The sequence below is a fragment of the Terrapene carolina genome, unplaced genomic scaffold (genome assembly GCF_002925995.2).
Source record: "Terrapene carolina triunguis isolate 2854851 unplaced genomic scaffold, T_m_triunguis-2.0 Scaffold84, whole genome shotgun sequence".
Taxonomy (NCBI): Eukaryota; Metazoa; Chordata; order Testudines; family Emydidae; genus Terrapene; species Terrapene triunguis.
In genome coordinates, this window is record NW_020664435.1 from 3786502 (window position 1) to 3811019 (window position 24518).

At 38.5% G+C, this 24518-nt stretch overlaps 1 protein-coding gene across 2 annotated transcripts in view; it reads right to left on the reverse strand.

Moving 5' to 3' along the window:
* Positions 1-591: 591 nt before the first annotated feature.
* The window catches only part of RBMS3 (RNA binding motif single stranded interacting protein 3), a 557223-nt gene continuing 533296 nt past the window's right edge, over positions 592-24518 (reverse strand). The window contains exons 11-13 of one of the 2 annotated variants that reach the window (XM_026649362.2): positions 9440-9520; positions 6957-7084; positions 592-2539 (exon numbers count right to left, since the gene is read on the reverse strand). In XM_026649362.2, the coding sequence (XP_026505147.1) occupies positions 2533-2539; positions 6957-7084; positions 9440-9520 (216 nt within the window). In that variant the 3' untranslated portion in view covers positions 592-2532. Of the gene's footprint in view, positions 2540-6952; positions 7085-9439; positions 9521-24518 lie in introns of those variants that run through there. The other variant, XM_026649363.2, reaches the window with a different exon arrangement.

Consider the following 24518-nt stretch of genomic DNA (forward strand, 5'->3'; position numbering starts at 1 on the left):
CTTTTCCAAGGACAAAACTCGACTGTCATTCACAAAAAGAAAACAGCAATGAGGAAGCACGTGGAACAGAAAGGAAAAAGCTAGAGGTCTTTCTGTAAGATGGAAACACTACTTTCTTTCCCCCCACACGTTAGTGTGGGCCTGATTTTAAAAAGTCCTGAATAACCACAACTCCAGGTGGAGTCAACAGGAGCTGGGAGTACTTTAGCCCTTCTGAAAACCAGGCTCTGTAGCTATGGCAATTAACCAGACAAGATCCCATCCCTCTCTTTCACATGTTGCATATTTAGCAGCCATTTGCTTGGGTAACCCACCCCTTCCCACACCCCACTACATTATAAAATAAGGTATTGATTTAGTAATTTTAAAAAAATACGTGATTTAAAAAAAATCAGTTAAACCTCAGATATTGTTTAGTTAGGGTGGCTAAATCAGGTTGATCCAATATAAATATGCTTTAAATTTTTTTTAATGGATACCCTGTTTCTAATGTACCACAGTGAATGTGGTGAAGTGTCCCCTTTTTCTTTGATGGACGAAAGTTTTCAGTTGTTTGATTTAGATTATATATATATATATATATATATATATGCTGCTTTTCTTTGATCTTTCTGCCTTAAGAAAAAAAACCATGCGTCTTGTTCTGACTTAGTTCTCCCCTTGTTTGTTTGGAAAAAGCAAGGATTTTAATCAGGATTTCTCTGTGCAATAGTTGTCATTCTTAAAATAGATTTCAACGGACTCAATTTATTTACCATTGTCTTTTGACTAATCGTACCAATCAGTGATTGTCAGCCAATGTATTAAGACAACAGAAAACATAGGTGAGAAAAGTAATTTTTAACTTCCTGCCTGCATGAGCATGCTAACGTGAGTAATTTTTAACTTTCTGCTTGCATGGGAGAGCTAAAATGAGAACAGAGATTAAGTTTGCTTTCTCTGGCATCTAATAGGTGACTCAAATGCATCACTGAAAAACAAATACAGAATCAAGGTGACTATACATGTTGCAAGATGACAAAGACTGAGGTGAGGAAATGAACCTGTAGGATGTTGGAATTCAGAAGGAAGACTGTAGTTTCCGTAGAAATACAAAAGACCAGGCAATGTAACAGAAAACTTGTAAAAATTAAAGCCCATCTGGATAGTCGGTAACTCAGATCTCCTCATACTCTGAAATGATGCAAAACACAGGAGGTACAAGCTTCTAGTACCAACTGCTCTGAAATGATCATTATAAACATATGCAGTAAGTAAAAAACCAGTGGAAGATAGTTTAAACAAACAAGAAAGTAAGAACTGGTCCGGCCATGTAGGTCAAATAAAGATAAAAAAAGAAAAAACCTCTATCTCCTGGACTGCGTTAGGGTGTCACTTCATCTTTGGTATAAAATAGGCCATCCATAGGCTGCATTTGATCACAACTAGGAAAGACTACAGAAATTGTCAACAATTTCTTCTATCTATTGCTTTTTTGCACTTTTTTTTGACCATAAGCTCCTATCTACTTAAGTTTTTTTAAATGCTCTTAAGCTAGGTTTTTGCAATGTGACAAGCAAAGCAGACTAAAAACTTCTTAAAGCTCATAAAAAAGACTGCAGATAAAAAGCACTAATGCTTTTGCTAGCGATCACGCTTTGTAAATTAAAAAAAATCTGCATTCTGCAAGAAAAAAACCCTGCATTCTTTATAATGCAGTTATTTTTTTCTCAATTCAATAACTTTACTGTAAAATGCTTTAGCCTTCTAGAATTTTTTTCTGTCAACACTTAAGACAAAGTTCATAAAAGTTCCAGCATTTTTCCAATCCTTACAGTTGCCACAGTTCCTTTATCAACAAGTTTTCTTCAAAAGAAGAAAAGCATTTTCTTTTAAACTGTACAGTTTTTTGTTGTTCACCCCAAAATCTCAGTCTGTTAAACTTCTGCACCAGCTGAAACCAGTGTGAGCAAGTTTAAATTCTTTTTCGGTTTTTCTAATAAGACATTGACAGCTTGCCTTGAGAGCCTCTGACGTCCTTAAAATTAAGGCAATTAAGATTCAAGATAAACCTTACCTAAACATTTCTAAAAAAAACCCCAAAACACAAAAACACACTAGATTTAAAACAAGAAGGAAAAAATTTAGAGAAAAAAAAGTAGCTTAATTTTTGAGGAAGACAATTAGTTTTCTTGTCAACTTGCTCCCTCTTGACATCCTCAGTTTTGATGTTTAAAAAAAAAAAATCTAGTTACACCTACAGGTAAATTCTGAATTCAAATGTTCGTCCTGATGAAATGTCAACCCAGTGTTTTTCCTCTGGGTCTTTTCTTTAATTAAAAAAAATATAGCAAAAATAAAACTGTCAGACTACATGACGGAACCATTTGCACAGCACATAAAAACACTGTTGTGTTTTCGTTGGGAAAGTAGAAAATTAAAAAAAAAAAAAAGCATTCATTTGACGCCTGTGCAAACTGGAAGCCAACTTCTTGTTCAATGAAGTTTCTCCATTCAAGGCAAAGATTTCAGACCGACATTCTTCAGTCCTGTTTATTGTCTGTAAAAACAATTGTATTAAAGTGGTCATTAAGTCAAAATAACTTTGAAATAGGCTCCTGTCCTTTTTTCCACCCAATTCCCTTTAAAAGGTATCCAAGCAAAACTAACTTTGCAGCTGTTTAAATATGATACAGCCACTAAGCTGAAAATAGTGAGGCCAAAGCAGAGAAATCCTACTTTAGGGGCATTCCTACTCAGTGCAGAAGGATTTTTACTCTTATTAATGCTATGGTTTATGCATAGTCCAGCACATCGAAATGAGACTATATGTATTTACATAACTTTAAAGCTTTAATGTTATGTAAATACTTCACGGGTAATAATGTATGAGAGACAACTCTCTTTGTATTATTAAGTGGCACTATTTATTTTGGACACTAGTATTAAAATGAAGGCTAAACTTAAAATAAAAGGATAAATTCAACTTGCAAATAAGAAAACGTTTTCTGATTGTAAGAATAACTGGACAGTGGAACAGTTTGCCTAATGAGCCAGTTATGGCCGATTCAGTAGAAACATTCATGCTGATAATAAATAAAAGTATATAGAAACTGTAGAAAGTACATGTACAGTCTTTCCAATTTAACACAGGGGACATGGTCTAGATGACCAATATTACTGCATCATTAAAGCAAAACAACTCAGGAATGTTTTTGAAGGGAGGTATACCTAAAATGGAAGCAGCATCACAAAAATGTAATCTTGCCACCATAGTATAATATTTCTGTGGAGGTGGAGCCACTGTTGACAAATGTTGTCTATTACTGTGTCATCTATAATGCTATAGTTAAGGGATGGTTATTGCTGCTCTTGTAAGCCTCCACGTTTAGGGGTTTACAGCTCTCTTCTGTAAAACTCCTCTCCAGGTGGAAACTCGACATAAGAAAAGCCAATAGTTTTCCTTTTGCCCAATTTTAAAATATTCAGTTAGGATTGCTTTTTTTTTTTGGTTGTTTTACTCAGTATATATTTTTTAAAAGAAAAGAACCGTAATGAATCAGAGTGCTTTCTCATATAGCTCCCTTTCTGGGACTATGTCATTATATGAAATAATTACAGTCAGTATTTTCCAAAGAACAGACATTTTCAGATAGTGATGGTGGAATGTAAGATTTGTCTGTTTCCTTACGGATTTTCCGAAGCATTGACCTATTCAGATATTTGTTAGCATTCTGTACCTGTATACTTAGGGGGCAACTGGAGGCAACAACTCTTAGTAGGGTCCTTGCTCCTTGTCAGGAGGATGGAAACTGTGAGTGGATCTGAGAAATCTCCTACTATGCTTCAGAGAAGGCTCCACAAACATCACCCTTAACCAAAGACTTAGTGGTTCCTGAGAGGTAGCCACCAAAATCACTGATTTGTACATCCTATCTCCTACCCACCCGAGGAGTTCCTTACCTGTGCCAATGAGCCCCACATTTTACAAGCTGACCAACATTTATGCACTTAGGCCCAAAGTTTTTGCCACTGAGTCTTCAGCATTCTCAGCTAACTCATAATTTGTGTTCGGAGTTAGCCCTGGTGTAAGGGGGAACCCATTGCATAGGAGTGTTATATTTGTCTTTGTATGCCTGTTTGCATTGTGGTTGTTTGGCCATCCTTTTTCTTTTAGAATTTCTTGTGTTCAGTTTTAATTCCCCTTTTCAGCTGTTCAGGTTTTTCTTCCCCTATATACAGCCATTCAGGTTGCACTGCCCACCTTCTGTGATTTTACTGCCTATCCGAGGGTGTTATCTGGACTGTCGGCATTGCTGTCATTAGTGTAAGCGAGTTATTGTGCGTTTCCCTGGAAAGTTTCTTGTGGGACCTAAAATCTGTACTCAAAAAAGACTGTTTCTCCCAGGTAGAAGCATCATGCATTCTTTAATCTGGTTCTGGATTTATCTTCCCAGAAAACCCAAAAATCTTTCTCTCCTACTTAAAGCCTGAGAGCTCCTGTCCAGCAAACAGACCTTTGCCCAGAGGCAAGAGGGTGGAGTTCCTGAGACAAAAGAGTTCGCTCTAACTTCACTTTCAAGATTTCACATTTGTATATGTTAATTTATACGAAGAGTTGCAAGGGACAGAGATTCCTTTGGTCTAAAATGACTGAGGTACCTTCCTAATGAAGTGGAGTATTCTGCTCAGAGCCGAAGGATAGAGAGCCAAATTCACCCACGGTATAATTTTCTCACATTACTGGATTTATGCTGGGGGATATTTGACTAGTGTATCAGCCTTAAATTTGAATGCACTAAGATGAAATCACTATTAAAAACCAGTCTAACAGGGTAAATGAAAGAATATCTTTCCTGGCCAAGAAAGAATTTTTTTTTCACCAGTTGTCTAGTTTACACTTACCTACAAGGCCAATACAAAATCTTTATCACACCCAGTTCAATTTCAAGACATTCTTATCCATTTGTTGGTTGTTATTTTCCGGTTAGTTCACAGAAAGATAAATATAATTAAAGAAGTGATTATAACATCCCTCTCATGAGCTTCTAGAAAATTCTTTTATAAGCTCTGCATGTTCCCTTGGCTATAAATGATTAGAATCAGCATCTAATCAGGTTAATTACTTCCTCTCTGCCAGAATAGAAATTATTGTCTTATACTGGACATCGTTTTTATTATTGTTAAATGTGCTTTTAAATTGAAAAAAATATATTTATTCAATATGATCTTTTATAAGTGGTGCTTTTGAAAAATATTTTAACTTTTTTTTAACTAGAAATTGTATCGATCACCTCCCAAGTCTTGGCATTTGTAACCACAATTTGCGGACACAGAAACAGCTGGCATGTTTCAGCAAAAAACCAGAAAAACAAAACAAAAAGGAACATCCAGATAGCCTGTAGTGTACCTACCTACGTGATTGAAAAAGAAATTCCCCTAAATATAAATACCAATGACATGAGAACAGCATCTGCTATAGCAGTCATGCAATAGCTGAGTATGTGAGATGAGGGATATTCTCAGAGAAGATCGGAATTTTACAGAGGAAAAATCCAGCAATCATTTAAAAAAAGAGCTATCATCTTTGCAATATAGGCACAAGTCCAGCAGAAACTGCACCCAACTACATGTTGGGGGCTTCTGAACTTAAGTCTTTTTTGCTTTTAGGCTTAAGGGAGAGGGAATTGGAAAATGAGAATGGTTAGTTCAAAATCCCTTCAGAACACAATGATCAGACCAGGCAACCAGCATGGAGTCGTCATGTATATTTTTCTCTTGAGCCATTATATTCTCTAAGTAGGCTGCCATTATTTATTTTTATAGGTATTAAAGAAAATGATGGAAGAACAGGTATACAAACATACTGTGCCTCTGAGTACATCAGACATATAGAGAAGAGGTGTGTGATTGGCTCCATCTGTAAAATACATACTGGGCCAAATTCTGCAGCAATAAACAATACTGATGATGTAAGCTACCCATTTGGTACATGTACGTTGGCCAAACGGTGGGTGTACCTTGCACCAGTTTGGCATTCAGTTGGTGTGAAAAACAAGTGCAACTTAATGCTGAGGGGTCAAAAAGGCAGGTGAAGCAACCAACCAGATGGATAGATTTCTATTCTGTTTCGTATGTTTTACTGTGCCTATCGCCATGGTATCTGAGTACCTTCCCATGATGCTTTAAACAGGGTCCAGCATACGTCACGTGAGGATCCCTCTTCATTTCATTCTCCTGGTCGAAAGCTGTGTGTGAATGTTTTTTTGTGTGATGTGCTATGTACCTTCATTGGAAGGCCAAGGCAAAAGAGAGTACTTTGCACTTGGGACAGGGGTTTGGTGTGGTTCATAATAATTTATGCTCTGTCTTCTGCACAAATAACCTCTCCCTTCTGAGTAACAATTCCACTGTGGCACCGGAGCAGAAGAGGTGAGGGCTGTTTTGTTTCTAGAACATGGGGAGAACTTGGCTCAACCATTAAGTGCGTTGAAAATAAGGTTGAACTTTGAACTTATGGTCTTATTCTATGGGAGCAAATGCAGTGAGCAGAGGTCAGGGGTAAGATAAAACAGCCCCCCTAACTTTTCTTGAGGTTGCCTTTTCTGCAGCACCCCCTTCTTCTCTCTCAATGTGCAAGTGACACTAGTTTTGCACACCTGCTGAATGCCATTTACACTACTTTGTCAGTTACATTCACATCCTGAAAAACTAACCACCAGATGTGGAACTTACTGCTCCATTGACATCACTGCAGAATCTGACTAAACGTTGTAGCCTCTTAACACCTGTTTGGGATTTTGCCCAGTGTGCTGATTGCTGAGCCAATGTGTGGTGTAAAACCAGAGCAACTCCACTGAATTCAATAGAGCTACTCTGAATTTATACTATCACAATTGAGAGCAGAACGTAGATCTCTGTATTCCAAACACAATATATATATGGCCCTAACCGTGACTAATCACAGTCTTACTTACTTAGACTGTTGGTAAGAATATGCAGGTGCATGTTCACTGGATGTTTCCACTGTCATCTGTTGCTGTTGACCACTGGCTTCCTGTGATGAAGATGCTACTGTCTGCGGAGAAGTATCAGCAACGACACCCTATGGAAGCAAATAGGGACACAAAGGTCTTACTGATATTAATCACATGAAGGTGTTCAGCACCATCTCACCACTTCTTTATTTCTGTGTATCAGTACCATTGGTTTGCATTGTTGAGAGTGTCTGGGATAGCAGAAACCACATGCTGACATGAAACAAATGCTATCAATTTACAAGGTGATCTGGCCTGGCAATGAGAAACAGCCTCAATTCACAGAGTACCTGGAGCACTGTGCTCTAACATGCAGTGGTGAAAAATATCTACACATTATGGGGGAAATCCCAGCCCTGCTGAAGTCACAACGTTTCCATTGACTTCAGTGGAACCAAGATTTCACCCTGTATATGTTATTTTTATTACATATGCATGGTTGATCTGTTTTTTTTTTACCTCACTTACACTGACTTTACCTTGGTCTAACACTGACTTCTGATTTACACTGGTGTGAGAGCAGAACCAAGTCCCACTGGATTTTGCAATATATTGTGCTGTAACACACATGGTGCAGACACTGTAGCATGCTTTGAACACTAGTGTATTTGCATTGATTTAGTGTTTTTATTCAGAATGTTTTCTCTTTTAAAATAAATTTAAGACAAACAAAAGATTTTACCTAATAGAACGTTGCACTAATGAGGCTTTGAGGCATATATGTATGTATGCATTCGACATTATATGCATTTGCCTTGAAAACCTGCAATTACAATTATTTCATTGATAATTTTGTTTCTCCTATTTTGGCATTTTTAAATTTTTTACATTTCTATTGAAATTAGCCATATTCTCTTTACTTCTGTGCTTATCTGCATCAACCACACCAATGATACCAGCAGCGCACTTCTGGGAATAGAATGTAGTAGTAAATTGCACTCTGTAGAGCCAGAAGAGGGAGCACAAAGCACTCAATTTTGCTGTTATCTGAGTCCTATATAAACAATGGGTGGTGCATTTTAAATCTCTGTGACAATTTCTTTTTCAAAGGTTCTTAGAGTCCACTGCCTGCCATGCTGACCAATACTGGCTCATTGTTTCCCTGTAATCACCTGTCTATCTGCATCCATCTGTTGTCTCTTGCCTTAGATTTAAATTGTAAACTCTTTGGGGCAGGGAACAGCTTTTTGTTCTGTTTGTACAGCGCCTAGCACAATGCGGCGCTCATGCATGACTAGGTGCTATGGTAATATACTAAAACAATAATTGCCAGATTATAGCAAATGTTACGGTAGGTCTTCTACTTAGTTCCTTTAATAATTAATGAAGGCTATTTAAAGTAGTCATTATGATATATTTAAAACCTGATTTAGGGTGAAACTGATGCGATGAAGATTTAAATAAGACCAGTTGAATACGACCAAAAAAAAAACAAAAAAACCCCAACAACAACGCCAGTAGGGGCCTTTCCTACCAGGTGGTAGATCATTTGGGATTCAGAGAATTTGCAGCCATGGAGACTGGGAAAACTATGGTGGATCCACTTGACTGCGGGCGGAGAAGTGCCAAAACAACAGCTCGAAGAGCATCCTCAACTGGCCAACCCATGGAGCAGTAATAGCCTCAACTCCAGAGGAGAGACAGCTGAAGACTAAAGTATTGAGACAATAGTGCCCCTCACATTATCACAAAGTAGGGGAGAAGAGGTTAAAATGGAGAGAAGAATATGAATTTAAGAGTAACAGCATCTTTATTTCCCAAGCCTCCCTCTCGTTGTGTCAGATGCCCTTATGAAGATGCACAGCATTGGAGGTTGGGCTGAAGTGCTCCAGGCAGCTTGTGCTCTACAGGGTTGAGTAAATACTTACTCATTAGAATGTCATCAGCATGACTCAGCCCCAAGGAGGGAGAGAGCGAATCCTTCCTCAAGGATGAAAAAGCACTCAGTCAGTGCAGCATCCTCCACGTCTGTATGTACAAGAGGAAGGTTTCCATTGCTCAATCACTTTTTCTGGTTGCTGCATGTTTTCAGCAGTCACCTACACTCACTAAGGACTGAATCAAACCCTCTTGCCATCGTCTCTTCTGGAATCTCTTTGGGTTCGTGGTTTGCTGGTTGGTTTTGTTTTCCTGCATTTTCCCATCTCCCTCCCAAATACATGAAACATCAAGAATGGTTTATTCCATTTCCTATGCACAGCAAAACAAATGCAAAAACAAGAGCACTTGCAGATCTTCCACAAAAAAAAAAGAAAAAAAAAAAGAAAAGAAAGTTGAAGTGCAATCCCAAATCTAAGAGCAGCATAAGGTCTGGTTTGGTAAAGCAACATTTGACCCTTCTTGATATACAACAGGTTCAATGACGAATAGGTTTGTGATTTGTCAACCCTTCACCCTACTTGCATGAATGGAGGTAAACTTACTTCAATGGGGACAGCTGTTGCAGGCACAGGAGTGTACTGGGGAATGTAGGTCCCTTGCATAGGTGCAGCAGCAGTCATATACTAGAATAAGTCAAAGGCACATTTATATTAGAAATAGAAAACCACAATGCATTATATAGATTTGGTTATATAGATTTGGTTACAGTACAGAATGTATTGGTTTTGTATGCACTGTACACCACACCATTATTTTTTGCTAATAATTTTACTTAATGGTAGGAATTGGCCATTAAAATCATACATCCTGACCTGCTTAGTGATGGCACATATGATTGAAAGCAACACCAAGAGATCATAGTATACAGTGCTGATGGGTTTAGATTTTATTATTTTGTCATATGCTTTATAACTGGAGAGAGTTCTGTATCTACATATGAAGAAAATACCAGGGAGACACAATAACATCACGCACACAGTGATTATGTAGAAAAGTCTAAGGAAGCTCTTGGAATCCACATTTTTAAATGATACCTACAAAAATAACAAACTTAGGGCTGAAATTAGCGTACTTCCTCCACACTACTCTAACCCTGAACATGGGAACAATCACGTCTGTGGAGATATGAAGATCAGGAAAGAACAGATATCTGAGAGTTTCTGCTTTTTGTACTTAGGGGCACTAACTGAATTTTCTTCTACATATGAATTCTTTTTAATATTCGGGAAGCCTTTTTAAATATCACGAAACTTTGCCAAATTATTATTCTGTCAACATATAGTACTAGCTTCTTCTAAGATATTCTCTCTCCCAAGCACTACAGGAAACCAGTCCTTAATTATGAGTGGATGCGAATTTCACCATTGGTACAGCATTATTCTCTTCATGCACAATATTGCTTAAGCAGTTCTTGGCTGAATGCAACAGATTGTTCAAATGCTTAAATGTCGTATGAGTATTGAGTTGTCAGATCTAGACATTGTTCTTACCAGTCCTATCTGTGTACTTTGACAAAAATCACAGAGTATGCCCAATCTCACAATTGGCTGGAGGGCATCTCCAACATGTTGTCTTCAAAGATGCACTGGAGATCTGAACCTACCCAGGATGTATTTGATTAATTTTAAAATGAGTTAAATATCGCTTGAGTTTTCTGGCTGAGTTAGGAGGTGCTTGCAGGATTTTTTCCACTGATTATTGTGAAATACACGTTTCAAACGCTTTCTCAGCACACCTTTAAATTAACTGTGTTGTTTGAAATGTCCACAGCAAAACTGCATTATGAGAATGCAAAGAGGTGTGTAACAGATGCACTGCCCAAGAAATGTTTGGGGTGCAGAAATGGCATAGACAAGAATACTGAGGGCAAAATTCCACAGTCCTTGCTTAGGTAAAAGTCCCACTGACTTCAGTGGAAGTTTTGCCTATATAAAAACAGTGAGTAAGGAGTGCAGGATTTAGGCTCACATTAGTGGCACCACATTATGTATTTGTAAGTAATTATAATGATGTTGTTGAAATTCACTGCATCTTCCTTGAATATGGCCAAAGAGACAGGAGTGTCACCCATCCATATTACGTCTGCCTCCTGCCACAACTTCCTGATGATATTTTTTTGTTTCTCTTCAAAAAGATAATTGTTACAGATTGAGGAGTTCAGTGTTTTCTTGGTCAGTGTCGATCAACCAATGACATTTAAGCCAAATACCCCTATTGTACTGCAGCATATAGTAGGGCTATTCTCTGGCCATGAACATTAGTCATGGATGAGAATATTATAAGAGTGAGAGTCTGTTCAGCTTCTATTTCATTCAGTCTGCTTTGTAACGCTGCTGTCATCTGCTGCCATCCTATATGCTAGACAATATTCTTCCAAATTAATTGTGAGCTTTTACTTGAAGTGCTCACTCTCATAGTTCCACAAAGCCTGTTTTAAATTCTCATTGAAGTTTGTTTCTCTGAAGCAAATTATTTTTAAATTAAAAACATCTATATAAAGAAGAGAAAAAAAGCAGTTCTAGGCAATGTTGTTTTCTTTTAAGTTCTTCCTGGAACCCAGTGGAAAATCAGCATATGTGCTCTGAATCACTAGATGTGATTATCTCTATCGTCATCTTAGTTTGCACACAAATAAACACATAACTAAATAAAGTCTTATGAGACCTCACAAAATTATTAAACCACTTTTAAAATCAGGCCACTTTATTTGTTTCAATATCCTTCAGCGGTGAGTTCCACAGGACAAGTATAGGAGGCATGCATGAAATATTTACTTTTACTAGTTCTAAATGTACTGCCCTTTGGAATACAAGAGAATCAGGAGACTATTCCCAGTTCTGCCACTGACTCATAGAGTGATCTTAGGCAAGCTCCTTTGTCTCTCCATGTATCATTTTCTCCTTCTGTAAAACCTACTTTTCTTTTTTAAGTGCTTTGAATTCAATGGATAAAAGGGAAATTCACTGATGGTTTAACTCCTCTGACAGAAATGGAACTATACTGGCAGAAAATTTGGCCCCGTAAGTGTTAAGTGCCAATCCTGCAAACAGATGCACCAATATGTATCTTAGGGCGTGTCTACACGGTGGAGGTAATGTGCTCTCCGGGGGTGCAGTTTCTAAAGTGCACTAACGTGTTGCTCATTAATTGGCCCATGAAGATCCTGCTGGTTCATGCTAATGGTTCCCTAATGTGCTTTAACATAGTACTGTTTTAAATGGTACTACATTAAAGCACAGTAGGGGACATTTAGTGCGCACCAGCAAGGTCTACATGGACCAAATAATTGCAATACATTAGTGCACTTTAGACATCACAGCCCCATAGTGCACATTGCTGCTCCGTGCACTCTGACTCTTAGATTGCTGCTCATCTATTAGCCCCTCACCACACACATTCACCAGAACCATCAGCTATCTCTTAGTTACTTACATGGCACCCGTTACCAGAGTATCTGAGCACCTCATAATCTTTAATGTGTATGTCCTCACAATACCCCTGTGAGGTGGGGAAGTGTCATTAACCCCATTTTACAGATGGGGAACAGACATACACTAAGTTTGTGCCAGAGAACAGAAATAAAGTCTCCCGAGACCCAGGTTAGTACCAGAACCACAGGACCATACTTTCTCTCATCAAGGATCCCATGTGGACCCCTTAATGCCACACGCAGTTCAACTGCTTTCCACAGGACTCTGTGCAGGTGTTAGGGTCCATACTAGTTTTCCAGACTGGAGATGAAAGTAAGGACTGCGTGACTGTTTTTCTAATAGTATACGGGGAAAGGTCAAAAAGAGAAACTGATCAATTTTTTCTATGCCCACCATCCTTGGGGTTACCTCAATGAAGGCCACCCTGATTTCTCTCCTTTCTAAACTAGATAATCCCAACCACTTTAATTTCTTGTCTTCTGTGCTTTACAGTTGGTTAATATCTGAAAGTGACTGTAAAATGGCACAGGGGAGGTTTCATGTTGACTTTGTCTCAGTAATTTCCATACTAGGGGATGGACTGATCTCTTCCTGTATTGGGATGGGGCCTAAGCTCTCTCTGACACATCATCCGCTTCTTCCCCTAAACCTTACAGAGTGTAGTGGGGTAACAGGTGGGCTCAGACTAGTGCTAGCTACCTTGGGGAGTGGGGAGAGGTGGAGTACAAAACTTCCTTCCCTCCAGCCTCACAGAAATTCTGAAGGAAAATGGAAGTTGTATTATCTTCTCTGCTTAAATTCATGTATGGTAGGGATTCTGCATTAAGAGTGTTCCTGGAGGTAGCCATGGCTCAGGGGCACCATGGTGGTCCAGCTCCATTGGGTTTCTAGAGGCCAGAGCTATACCAGAGTCACAGGGCCTCAATGTAGCTAGTTTCCCATGGGTCCCAGGAAATTATGCACAGTATTGCTTAAGCAGTTCTTGGCTGAATGCAACAGATTGTTCAAATGCTTAAATGTCATATGAGTATTGAGTTGTCAGATCTAGACATTGTTCTTACCAGTCCTATCTGTGTACTTTGACAAAAATCACAGAGTATGCCCAATCTCACAATTGTCTGGAGAGCACCTCCAACATGTTGTCTGCAAAGATGCACTGGATTCCTATTCCCAAATTATGCTTTGATGTGGGGGAAATCTCTGCTAGGAGATCCACACAGAGATTTCCTTTGCTTAAAGCCACTCTCACATATTTTACTGCAGGGAGTGGGATGTGAGTGTGAGATACACACACACACACACATTTGCTCAGCTTACAAGTAAACAGACGACTTAACTAAAAGGAAAATGAAGTTTCATTGCTGCCAAATAGGATGTGGAAATCAAACGGTGCTCCTTTTTTCTCACGTGCCATCATCAGGAATGGAGATTCTGCAATTGGAATGTAGTTAGTCTATTCTGACTTGTGCATATTCAGCAGAATGGCGATCACTCACTGTCCCAGCACTGTATTGGCTTTTTGACAGCAAAATGAATAGCAACTCTAAGGCACTGGGAACAGTAAAATAGTGTCTGTTTGGCACAATCATTTTTCTGACTATAACTACACTTTAAAGACTGACAATTTCCACCAAGAAAAAGAAACAGCATTGGCAGTGCTGATGCTTCTGATTTCCCTTTAAACTGCTATTGTTTTCACATACTGTATCTAAAGCACCTTTGGTTTGTGCTCACAGTGTGCAATATTCTAGTGCAATGCACATCTCAGGATGTCTGACTGCTTAATTTCAAGTCTTGCTTATTACGGACACCAATTTAGCTTTTATTGATTCATCTCATACTCTCTTCTAGGGTTTTTGTTTCTGTCTATCTGAGGACACAAAGTATAGAGGACAAAAAGTCACATAAGTCTAACAAAATGTAAAGAAATATATACCTTTTACACCACATAGTTTTACGACCTTTAAGACTGTTATCTATTGATTTGTTCAGAATGTTTGTAGGTCTAGTTGTTTCTTATTTTAAGATAATATATTGCAAATAGAAGAAGACTGTTGGACATGAAGAGTTAATGCTCTTGGCCACAATAAGTCTTAGGATGTGCTACATCATGAAAGCTGAACAGGAATGGGTGGCATAACAATAGTGATCATATTTCCCTGGTTTAGACATCACAACATCAGAGGAATTTGGAAAATACCAATTAATATCTATGTTTAATTATATGCTAGATATAAACTCTGAAACTTTTATTCATACTGAGTAGTATTTGTTCATCTGAGTAGTCCTACTATGGTCAATGGGACTACTCACATGAATAAGTACTACCTAACATGAGTATGAGGTAGTACTTATTTATGTGGCCTTTAGATAGAAAAAGAAGTGTGAAAACCTACCTTGGTTCTTTCATAGCTGTGGGTCTGTTTTACAATTATTTAAGGATCGAAAAAATACAGTGAATCCTGTGAAGATCTTTTCTCTCACTGTAACAATTTACATGCTCACCACAATACTCAGATACTTTTCAGTTGAACTCAGAAACAAATGGAGGAACCTATTCTCATTTTGGTGAGCACTTACATGAGAACAGTCCTACTGAAGTACACTTAAATGGGACCACTTGTGTGAATAAATGCTAACCAGTGTGACTCATGTGAGCAAGGGTCCCACAGTTTCACTCTTAGTGATTATCTGTGCCGTGATGAAATCCACATCTTGTGTGTGCTGGAGTACATTGATAATAGTTAGCATTTTAGGATCCACTGAATTAATGCCAGCTCTTGCTTACGATCCAAGAAGTCTAGACACTGCATCAGCAATAGAGCTACGTGAAAATATTTGTATCGCTGGAGAAACTGATGAAAGTCACACTGTTGCTGGATACATTTTAACCATAAATGTCTCCCTCTGGGGAAAATTGCCTTCCTGCCTTAGAATTCCCTCCTCGGCATGGTGGAAAAACTACAGATTCCCTGAGTCTTATAGAATAAAATCCCTTCTCTTTGGGACATTCTGCCCCTGGGTTCTACCTTCTTATTTGTGAGTTCCCAGTTCCTTGATGGATTAAAGTATTGCCTCATTGTGTTCTTCCAGTCTATAATTCTGGCAAGATGGAGTTGTAGTTCAATGGAATACAGCTCCTAGCAACCATAGCTTCTGACATAACATACAGAGACTTTCTGATTTTGGGGCTCAACTCTAGAAGCCCTACAGAGCTGTGGACTCTGTAATTTTTCTACAAGTTTTAGTGATAATTTTATAATTCCCTATTAAAAAGATGTGAGAAACAAAAATGATGATTTTTGCTATAGCTGTATTTCAATATTTTTCTCCACAGTTATAGTGGTCTTAAATACAATATGATTTTGTGACATAAAATTACCATAGGGCGGCAAAGAATAGCACCCTTCATTCCACAGATCTCAGTCACTGGGCTATCTCATTCATTGTTCAAGAAGAAACTAGAAATCTTTAGTTTTCAACTCCCTTCCCTGCTGCTCATTAACACAAGGGGATTTACAAACACCAACTGTCACTTCCCTTTCAACCTTCCTAATGAGATATTACCTAATTCTCTGAGCAAGTTAGATGAAGGTAGAGAGAAGAATATTTCAACAACTCTAGTTCCAAACTAATCTCCTTTTCTCTTCATGAGCTCTAAGTATCCTTCGCAAATCTTTACTTTTGGAAAACAGAGCAATGAAAAGATGTTAGAAGAATAGTGCAGATGAGCTAAGAAGTCCCTTATATAATAAATCTTTTTAATTTTCCAAACTCAGGCCTGCTACTAAAGCAGAGTGAGCAGGACTTTTCAGATAAAGGATATTTAATCCAAGTGGAAGTGAATTCAGCCAGATTGCCACACGTAGCCATGAACCACACATTCACTTGCATATGAAGCACAGCATTTGTAACAACTGCAGTAAATGTAAACGGCACCCAGGAATGTCTCTAGAAACTGATAAGCTACGTAAAAATTGACACACATTCTAGCCACTTTTAGGAATTGAAAGGATGGAAAAAAGATTTTACCTACATGTGTGTTTGAAAGTTCAAAATCCTTTTCAGAACACATATCAATTAACATACACACATACATAGAGAAAAAAATGCCCAGGAAAATCCATCAGTGCTGTGGAAAAATATCCTGTTTCTTTACAACCAAACAAGATATTTCATAGGAATCATTCCTACTTATGAATTCATATTATATTTAGGAGCCTACATATGGCTATGGGAACTTACCTTTAGTTTGAAAATGTTGGCTTACATTTTCAGTGTATCTATTCTGACATTCCCTCCTGTGTCATAATCTCCAGTGTGGGTAGTGAGCCTAGGTGACTGTGTAAATATGGAGACTGATTCTCCACTGCTGTGATGCACACGTGAATGGTTTCAGGATGTGAAAACTGCCTTTTTGCACAAATCAAATTGTCTCAGAATTTGATGGATCAGTTTTCAAACACAGAAGTATGGTCTGTAGCAATGTTTACATGGGAGGTTTCTGCGCAGCAAGCTGCTGAGCTGACACACAGTAACTTGCCATGTAGACAAGCCCTAAAATACATTTGACTTGCTCAGTGAGTGTTGGTTATCACTGAACTTCTGCCATCCCTTAGATTTTTGCTTCAGACCTGGTGCACCGAAGAGAATGAAGAAACGATACACCTGAATAGCCTCCAAGATGGTTTCTTTTGTCACAAAACTCTCTCTACACTCCCTTTCCTGGACATTTATATACAATCATTCCCATCAATTTCTATATAACTACAATCCTTTCTATTAATCCCTGAGGAGGATGGAAGCCAAGACTGTTAAAATATTTTCAAGTTAAGTGTTCATCAAAAATGTTTCACAGGAAATAACCAAACCTGGGTTTTCTGACATGGCAGGTTTGAATTGCCTGATTATTTCTGTAGCATGTTACTGGTCTTCTTGGACAAGCAGCACAGTGCCTTCTCAATGCTAATAGTTGATGAATGTGTCTCACGGAGGCTATCTCCAAGAATCTAATCTTAAAAGATGTAAACTACTCTACCCCCAATAAGTGAGTTTCCAAGCAGTTTGGATTAATTTATTGTTAAGACAATGTGAAAGAAACATTCAGAGTTGTTACATAATGACTACTCCTGTATCACACACTTTTCCATTTCTGTTTTAACAACATCCTTGAGTATGGACAGCTCTAGGACATAACACTGATACAGATGTAGCAATGTAATTAAAAGCTGATAACTAGATGCACAGAGAAGAATAGGCAGAAACATAGTAAAGATCATATAAGTATTAGTATTTATAATTTCATTGAAGCAGAAAGAATTTTACGATCACCTGTGTAGAAATGATACACAGATGAGAGAGATGATGTAGTGAGCCACTGGCATATACTACCAAGAGTACCCCCGTGAAGCCCATACCGTAGCTGAAATACAGTATTGCTCAGTCCTTTGTCCCTACAAGATTCCTAGAATCCAAATATTTCTGTAAGTCGGAATGAAAGCTTTCTATAAAAAAAGGCAGTTTTAAGGCTTTTTGCTGGATTACCTCATTAAAAAGAGCCTTATAAAGGAACCTTGTATGTATAATGTTTTAGTCAGATCCATCAGTTACGTTAATATATGATCACAGAGTGAGGGTAACATTACCGTCAATGGAAAATGAAACTGCCATTAAATGTAAAGAATTATAGTTTTAGCATATTACACTACAAAATGTTATTTTCTGTGGGAATAGAAATCAGTTCAGTTAACATCCTTCATAAATTTACATGATCATTAGTTAAGTCTCTGTGTGTGTAAGGGCGGGGGAGGGCATTTTTGTGAGATTTTTTTCCCCTATGTACGTCAAAATCTTGCAGTCCATACTCAGTACCTACCGAGGGAAAATGAAGATCAAAATCAGTGGGTGTTCTGCCAGAGTAAGGACCAGGGCCGGCTCCAGGCATCAGCAAAGGAAGCAGGTGCTTGGGGCGGCCCATAGAAAGGGGCGGCACGTCCGGGTCTTCGGCGGCGGGTCCCTCAGTCCCTCTCTTCCTCTTTGAGCTGCCACCGAAGAGGAAGAGAAGGAGCGAAGGACCAGCCGTCGAACTGCCGCCGAAGAATGAAGCAGCGCGATTGAGCTGCCACCGAAGTGCTGCTGTCGGCTTGATCTTTTTTTTTTTTTTTTTTCCCCGCTTCGCCGCTTGGGAGGCAAAAAAGCTGGAGCCGGCCCTGGTAAGAACTGATTAAGAAAACCTCAGGATTTGGCCCTAAGTGTGCTATTTATCCATTGTGAAGGGGTGTAATGGCATGGCACCCGCCACTCACAAGTGCCCCCTTCTGGTCAGGTGTGTCTGCAGTCTTTCAGTTTATGGTGACCCCTGTTAGTGGTTTCTCAGGCAGGTTTTCAGTGACTCAGCCAAGTCACTGTCTCTATGTGAAACAGAACAAATCCCTTCTGGTATATACAGTCTTTAACTTGTCCCAGCCCTAGTATGGGCCATACCTACAGGGCTTCCTCCCTGGAGACACTGTCTTCCTGAAGCCCTCTCTGGGTTCAGTCCCAGCAGCCAGCCAGGAGCGCCTTCTTTGCTCCCCCAGTCCCTGCCAGCAGACTGATCTGTCTGTGGTCCTGCTGCTTTCAGTCAGCCAGGAACACAGTGCTCTCTCCTCCAGCTCAAGGCAGCAACTGACTTTCTCTGGCTCTGCAGCTTTTTGTGTGTCCCTCCTGGGCCCTGATTGGCTGCTCCCTGCAGCCACACTAGGCCGCTTGGAGGACTTCTTTTCTGCCTCCTCTCTGGGATGGGGTGTGGCAGGACCCCGAGCCTCCCACGGGGGCCTCTGGACCTAGTCCATCCCATCACAAGGGGTTACTGAAATGTGTCACACTGAATCTATTCCATGGCAATCTTACAATAGGATGACCAGACAGCAAGTGTGAAAAATCGGGATGGGGGTGGGGGGTAATAGGAGCCTATATAAGAAAAAGACCCACAAATCGGGACTGTCCCTATCAAATCGGGACATCTGGTCACCCTATCTTACAATGAAGTGGAAATACAGTTTTTCAGGGTGCTGATTAAGTGGATTTAACTGCACTGTCAGTTCACAAGTCAACACTGATCTGCTATACTATATAGACAGGTATTCAGTGCTCAAAGTGAACAGAGGGTTACAGGATTGAGCCTCTGCATGTTTTAGCAGCAGAAACAAAACACTGGACACCTCAGAAATTAAATAGTTCTTACACTTTCCCTTGCACTAAGAGAAAAAAAGAAGATGCAAGAGACTGAAAAAAATCAAATAAAATGCTGAAAGAAAGAGAATAAGCAAACAGACAATTATTATTTCAAGGGGTTGGATTATCCCTCTTGTGCCATATTCCTTTCTCCTTTACCATATTATCATTGTGCTCTATTCCCCTGCTCAGATTTATACTGCAATTTTACAAGGGTTCCTCTACTGTGTCCATCCCATTTTGAGCACTACATGTCCTGTGTATTACATGCTAATCAGGCAAGCAGCTCATGCGTTCTGTGCATTGTGGTAAGATGTCTCATTCTGCTGGGAAAATGTGATAAGCAGCTAGTGCTGATGAAATGTGAGAGGAGTGATCTTTCATGCTGACTTTAGTACTGAATACCTCTTAATATTGGTAGGTAGTTAAGGCCTAGAGAACAAGAACATTTAAAAAAAAACCAACAACCTTTCTCCATAATGCCTTATTTAATAGAGCTTTATGGGTGTGTGCAGTACTTATTTCCCCAGGAATTATATTAACAATGCTTGAAAGGCCGATGAAACAGATGTGCTTTGGTGTTGGCTGAACAGCAGCATTCCAAGGCTGTTCTTTGTGTGGTAGAGCTCCAAAGGAGACAGATCCTGCACATATACATTCAAATGATATACAATCACCAAGCTGTACCGATTCATGCCTAAACTCCATGTGCTATTCTGGGTAACACAAATATCAACGGTATGCATTTTAATGTAAAGCAATACCTAACAAAGTCAGTGCTGAGTGAAAAGTAATTCAATTCAGTAGAAAAAAAATTAGGGCTGTCAAGCGATTAAAACAATTAATCGTGATTAATTGCACTCAAACAATAATAGAATACCATTTAATTAAATATTTGTGGATGTTTTCAACATTTTCAAATGTATTTATTTCAATTACAATACAGAATGCAAAGTGTACAGTGCTCACTTTATATTTATTTTTGATTACAAGTATTTGCACTGAAAAAAACCAAAAAAAATTGTATTTTTCAATTCATCTAATACAAGTACTGTAGTGTAATATCTTTATCATGAAATTCAAACTTACAAATGTAGAATTATGTACCAAAAAAACTGCATTCAAAAATAAAACAATATAACATTTTAGAGCCTGCAAGTCCACAGGCCTACTTCTTGTTCAGCCAATCGCTCAGACATACAAGTTTCTTTACATTTGCAGGAGATAAAACTGTCTGCTTCTTGTTTACAATGTCACCTGAAAGTGAAAACAGGTGTTCTCATGGCACTGTTGTAGCCAGCATGGCAAGACATTTATGTGCCAAATGCACTAAAGATTCATATGTCCCTTCATGCTTCAACTCATTCCAAGGGACATGTGTCCATGTTGATGACAGGTTCTGCTTGATAATCCAAAGCAGTGCGGACCAACACTTGTTCAGATGCCACCAGCAGAAGGTTGATTTTCTTTTTTGGTGGTTCGGGTTCTGTAGTTTCCGCATCGGAGTGTTGCTCTTTTAAGACTTCTGAAAGCATGCTACATACCTTGTCCCTCTCAGATTTTGGAAGGCACTTCAGATTCTTAAACCTTGGGTCGAGTGCTGTAGCTATCTTTAGAAATCTCACATTGGTACCTTCTTTGCATTTTGTCAAATTTGCAGTGAAAGTGTTCTTAAAATGAACAACGTGCTGGGTCATCATCCGAGACTGCTATAATATGAAATATATGGCAGAATGCGGGTAAAACAGAGCAGGGGACATACAATTCTCCCCCAAGGAGTTCAGTCACAAATTTAATTAATGCATTATTTTTTTCATGAGCGTCTTCAGCAAGTCCTCTGGAATGGTGGCCGAAGCATGAATGTTGGGCATTCATGAATGGGCATATGAATGTTTAGCATATCTGGCACGTAAATACCTTGCAATGCCGGCTACAAAAGTGCCATGAAAATGCCTGTTATCACTTTCTGGTGACATTGTAAATAAGAAGAGGGCAGAATTATCTCCTGTAAATGTAAACAAACTTGTTTGTCTTAGTGATTGGCTGAACAAGAAATAGGACTGAGTGGACTTGTTGACTTTGAAGTTTTACATTGTTTTGTTTTTGAGTGCAGTTATGTAACAAAAAAAATCTACATTTGTAATTTGCACTTTCACGACAAAGAGATTGCACTACAGTACTTTTATGAGGTGAATTGAAAAATACTATTTCTTTTGTTTATCATTTTTACGGTGCAAATATTTGTAATAAAAAAGAATATACACTTTGATTTCAATTACAAAACAGAATACAATATATCTGAAAATGTAGAAAAACATCCAACATATTTAATAAATTTCAATTGGTATTCTATTCTTTAACAGTGTGATCAAAATTGCGATTAATCGCGATTAATTTTTTTAATCACGATTAATTTTTTTGTTAATCTCGTGAGTTAACTGCGATTAATTGACAGTCTTAAAAAAATTAATCAGTCTTTTCTTCACATTCAAAGTCCAGTGTATTGGTTGTAAATAATTTTAGAGAGGAACCAAAACAAAAGTAAGAAAGCACAAGAGGAGCAGCTCTGAGGTAAAGGCTTGAAAGAAGAGTAAGTAACAATGGCTGTTCTTGTTGCAGTTTTATTCAGGTTGTCAATTTTTGAGAAAAATGAGAAAAAAACCCAATCCCGGGGTGAAGGAAGTTGAAATGCAGAAAACCACTGAGCAATGTAACAATGGGGAAGACATTAATACACTTACAAATACCCATACTTCATCCTTATGATTTTTCTCTATCTGACAGAACTCTCCACACAGCACTTAAGCGGTACCGGCTAAATGGTTGACAGACAGATGCGGTAAGTTATGGCTCAAAATGTTTGCTTGCCAGACAGAAAAGGTGACATTTTTTGCTGAAAATCCTTTAAGGTAAACTGACCCTGTGTCTGCTGGCATGCTGCCATTTTTCTATAAGCTCTTATTACCATGGTGTATTTCAAATGGATTGGGTATGGTGCTTTTCCATTTTGCTAATGAGAAAAGCTAAAGGCCATTACTTGTTCTGATTAAGATCCCTGAGGGAAAGAATGTGATGTGTATATTACTAGGGCATATAAAGGGAAGTATGTGGCATTGGTAATCAATCAGATGAGAGGTAGACAAAAAATACTGAAATCTTTCCCTACCTTATTCCTTTCTAGTCACAGGATAAGACAGAAAGTGTCTTTAAAAGGTGACTTATAGGGGGATCAGTTATAATGATATTAGTATGATCAATGACTACGGCTACTATCTGGGAAAAATGTAATTACCAAAATGAAAACTTCCAAATGGCATGCACTGATCAAGGGCAGAGGTATTGTCATATTTCTAATAGCACTGTCAACTCTCATTCAAGCAATGTATGACAGTGACTTCTACCAGAATTACAATACTAAAACTGTTGATCGGTGTTTCCATTGGTTGGAAGGGAGTAGGGCAAAAAGGGTTGTAAAAATTTGCTCTGAACTTTAAAAACTTGACTAAATCTCAGCCCAAGGGCAAGTTAAAAAATGTAAACCTTTTTTTTTTTTAAGTGAGAAAAAAGATTGTGTGTGGTTTTATGGGCTTTTTGTGTGTGTGCAGTTCTGTGCACTCATAAATAGTTTCAACTGAAGTAAAATAGGGTTTTGTAGACCACTGATCTGTTAATCTTAAAGGACATTCAATCAAAAATGTACCATAAGGAGCACTCCTCTATTTGCAGGGGGATAGACTGGATGGTCCAATAAGGTCTCTTCCATCTATGTTTAACCTTTACCGATGGTTAGGATCTTTTACAAATTGTAAATGGTTGAAAAATTGAAGCTTGGAGACCTATATTCACTCATTTTTAAAGGACTTTTCATTTAAAGCCTGAAGCTACCATAGGATACGTGCCCCAAGTGACAAGTGAAGTCAAAGGAGTCAGAGGTGCATATTCTAAGACAGGATAAAATCCTTTAAGCACATCCACAATACACTGTAGTAGTAGTACACATGTAATTTATACTACATTAATTCCAATTAATACTATAAATTGTTGCTGCATGTCAAAAAACAGCCATCCCTATGATGTCTCCTTAAATGTACATTGATGTGGTAGACCATCACAATCTGTGATGCCAAAAATCTAATGATTTAGAGGCTATTATGTCCTATGATTGCAGTGATGAGGCCTGTAGGAGGGAGGATCTCATACGTCCATTGAAATTGTTTCAGTATTAACTTGTCTGGTTTTCCTTCATCAACCCTCTGCTCTCCTGCAGATATTTGAGAGTCGATAAGGTGTGATTCTCAGGAGATCAACTCGTTTTGGGGGTTTAAAAGCCTGCTACTTCCATGGTTGGGGGGAAAAACAAAATAAATATTTTTAAAAATTGCATTTTCAAATTTGGGAAATTTCTTCTACCATACCTAGATCAGGGGTGACCTTGAAAACACAGACTCTATTAATCCTTATGAATGGCAATACATGAACATCACAGAGAGTCTGGGAAAAAATAATCATGAAAGCTGAAAAAGCCCACCTACTGCTATCATATTGATATCCAATTGCCTGTAGTTTTCATTTGTGCTTTAAATGTAAAAGATACTATACAGCCTAACATTAGTTATCAGTAAGCATTTGAGGTATCTCTGCTCCACTCATGCGAGAAAGACAAATACTACACAATTGTACTTTAGCACATATGGTCAAGCAATCACGGTGGGTCAAAACATTCTGTTCTGCTCTAAAACCACAGCCTAGTTAGTGGATTGCTCTTCCCACAGGGATCTTGAAAGATCTATTCCTGGGTTTGGTTGTACTTTCCGGTTCTTTGATAAACTCTTTGGCTTTGGTGCTTTAGCCATATGGCACACCGACTGACTGAGAAGCTCAAACATCTTCATTTTACACTGACAGTAGTGTCGTTGCAAAATGTCCCCTTTTCTGTTTTCTTTCTGTGTAAAACCCACATTCAAAAACAAGATAA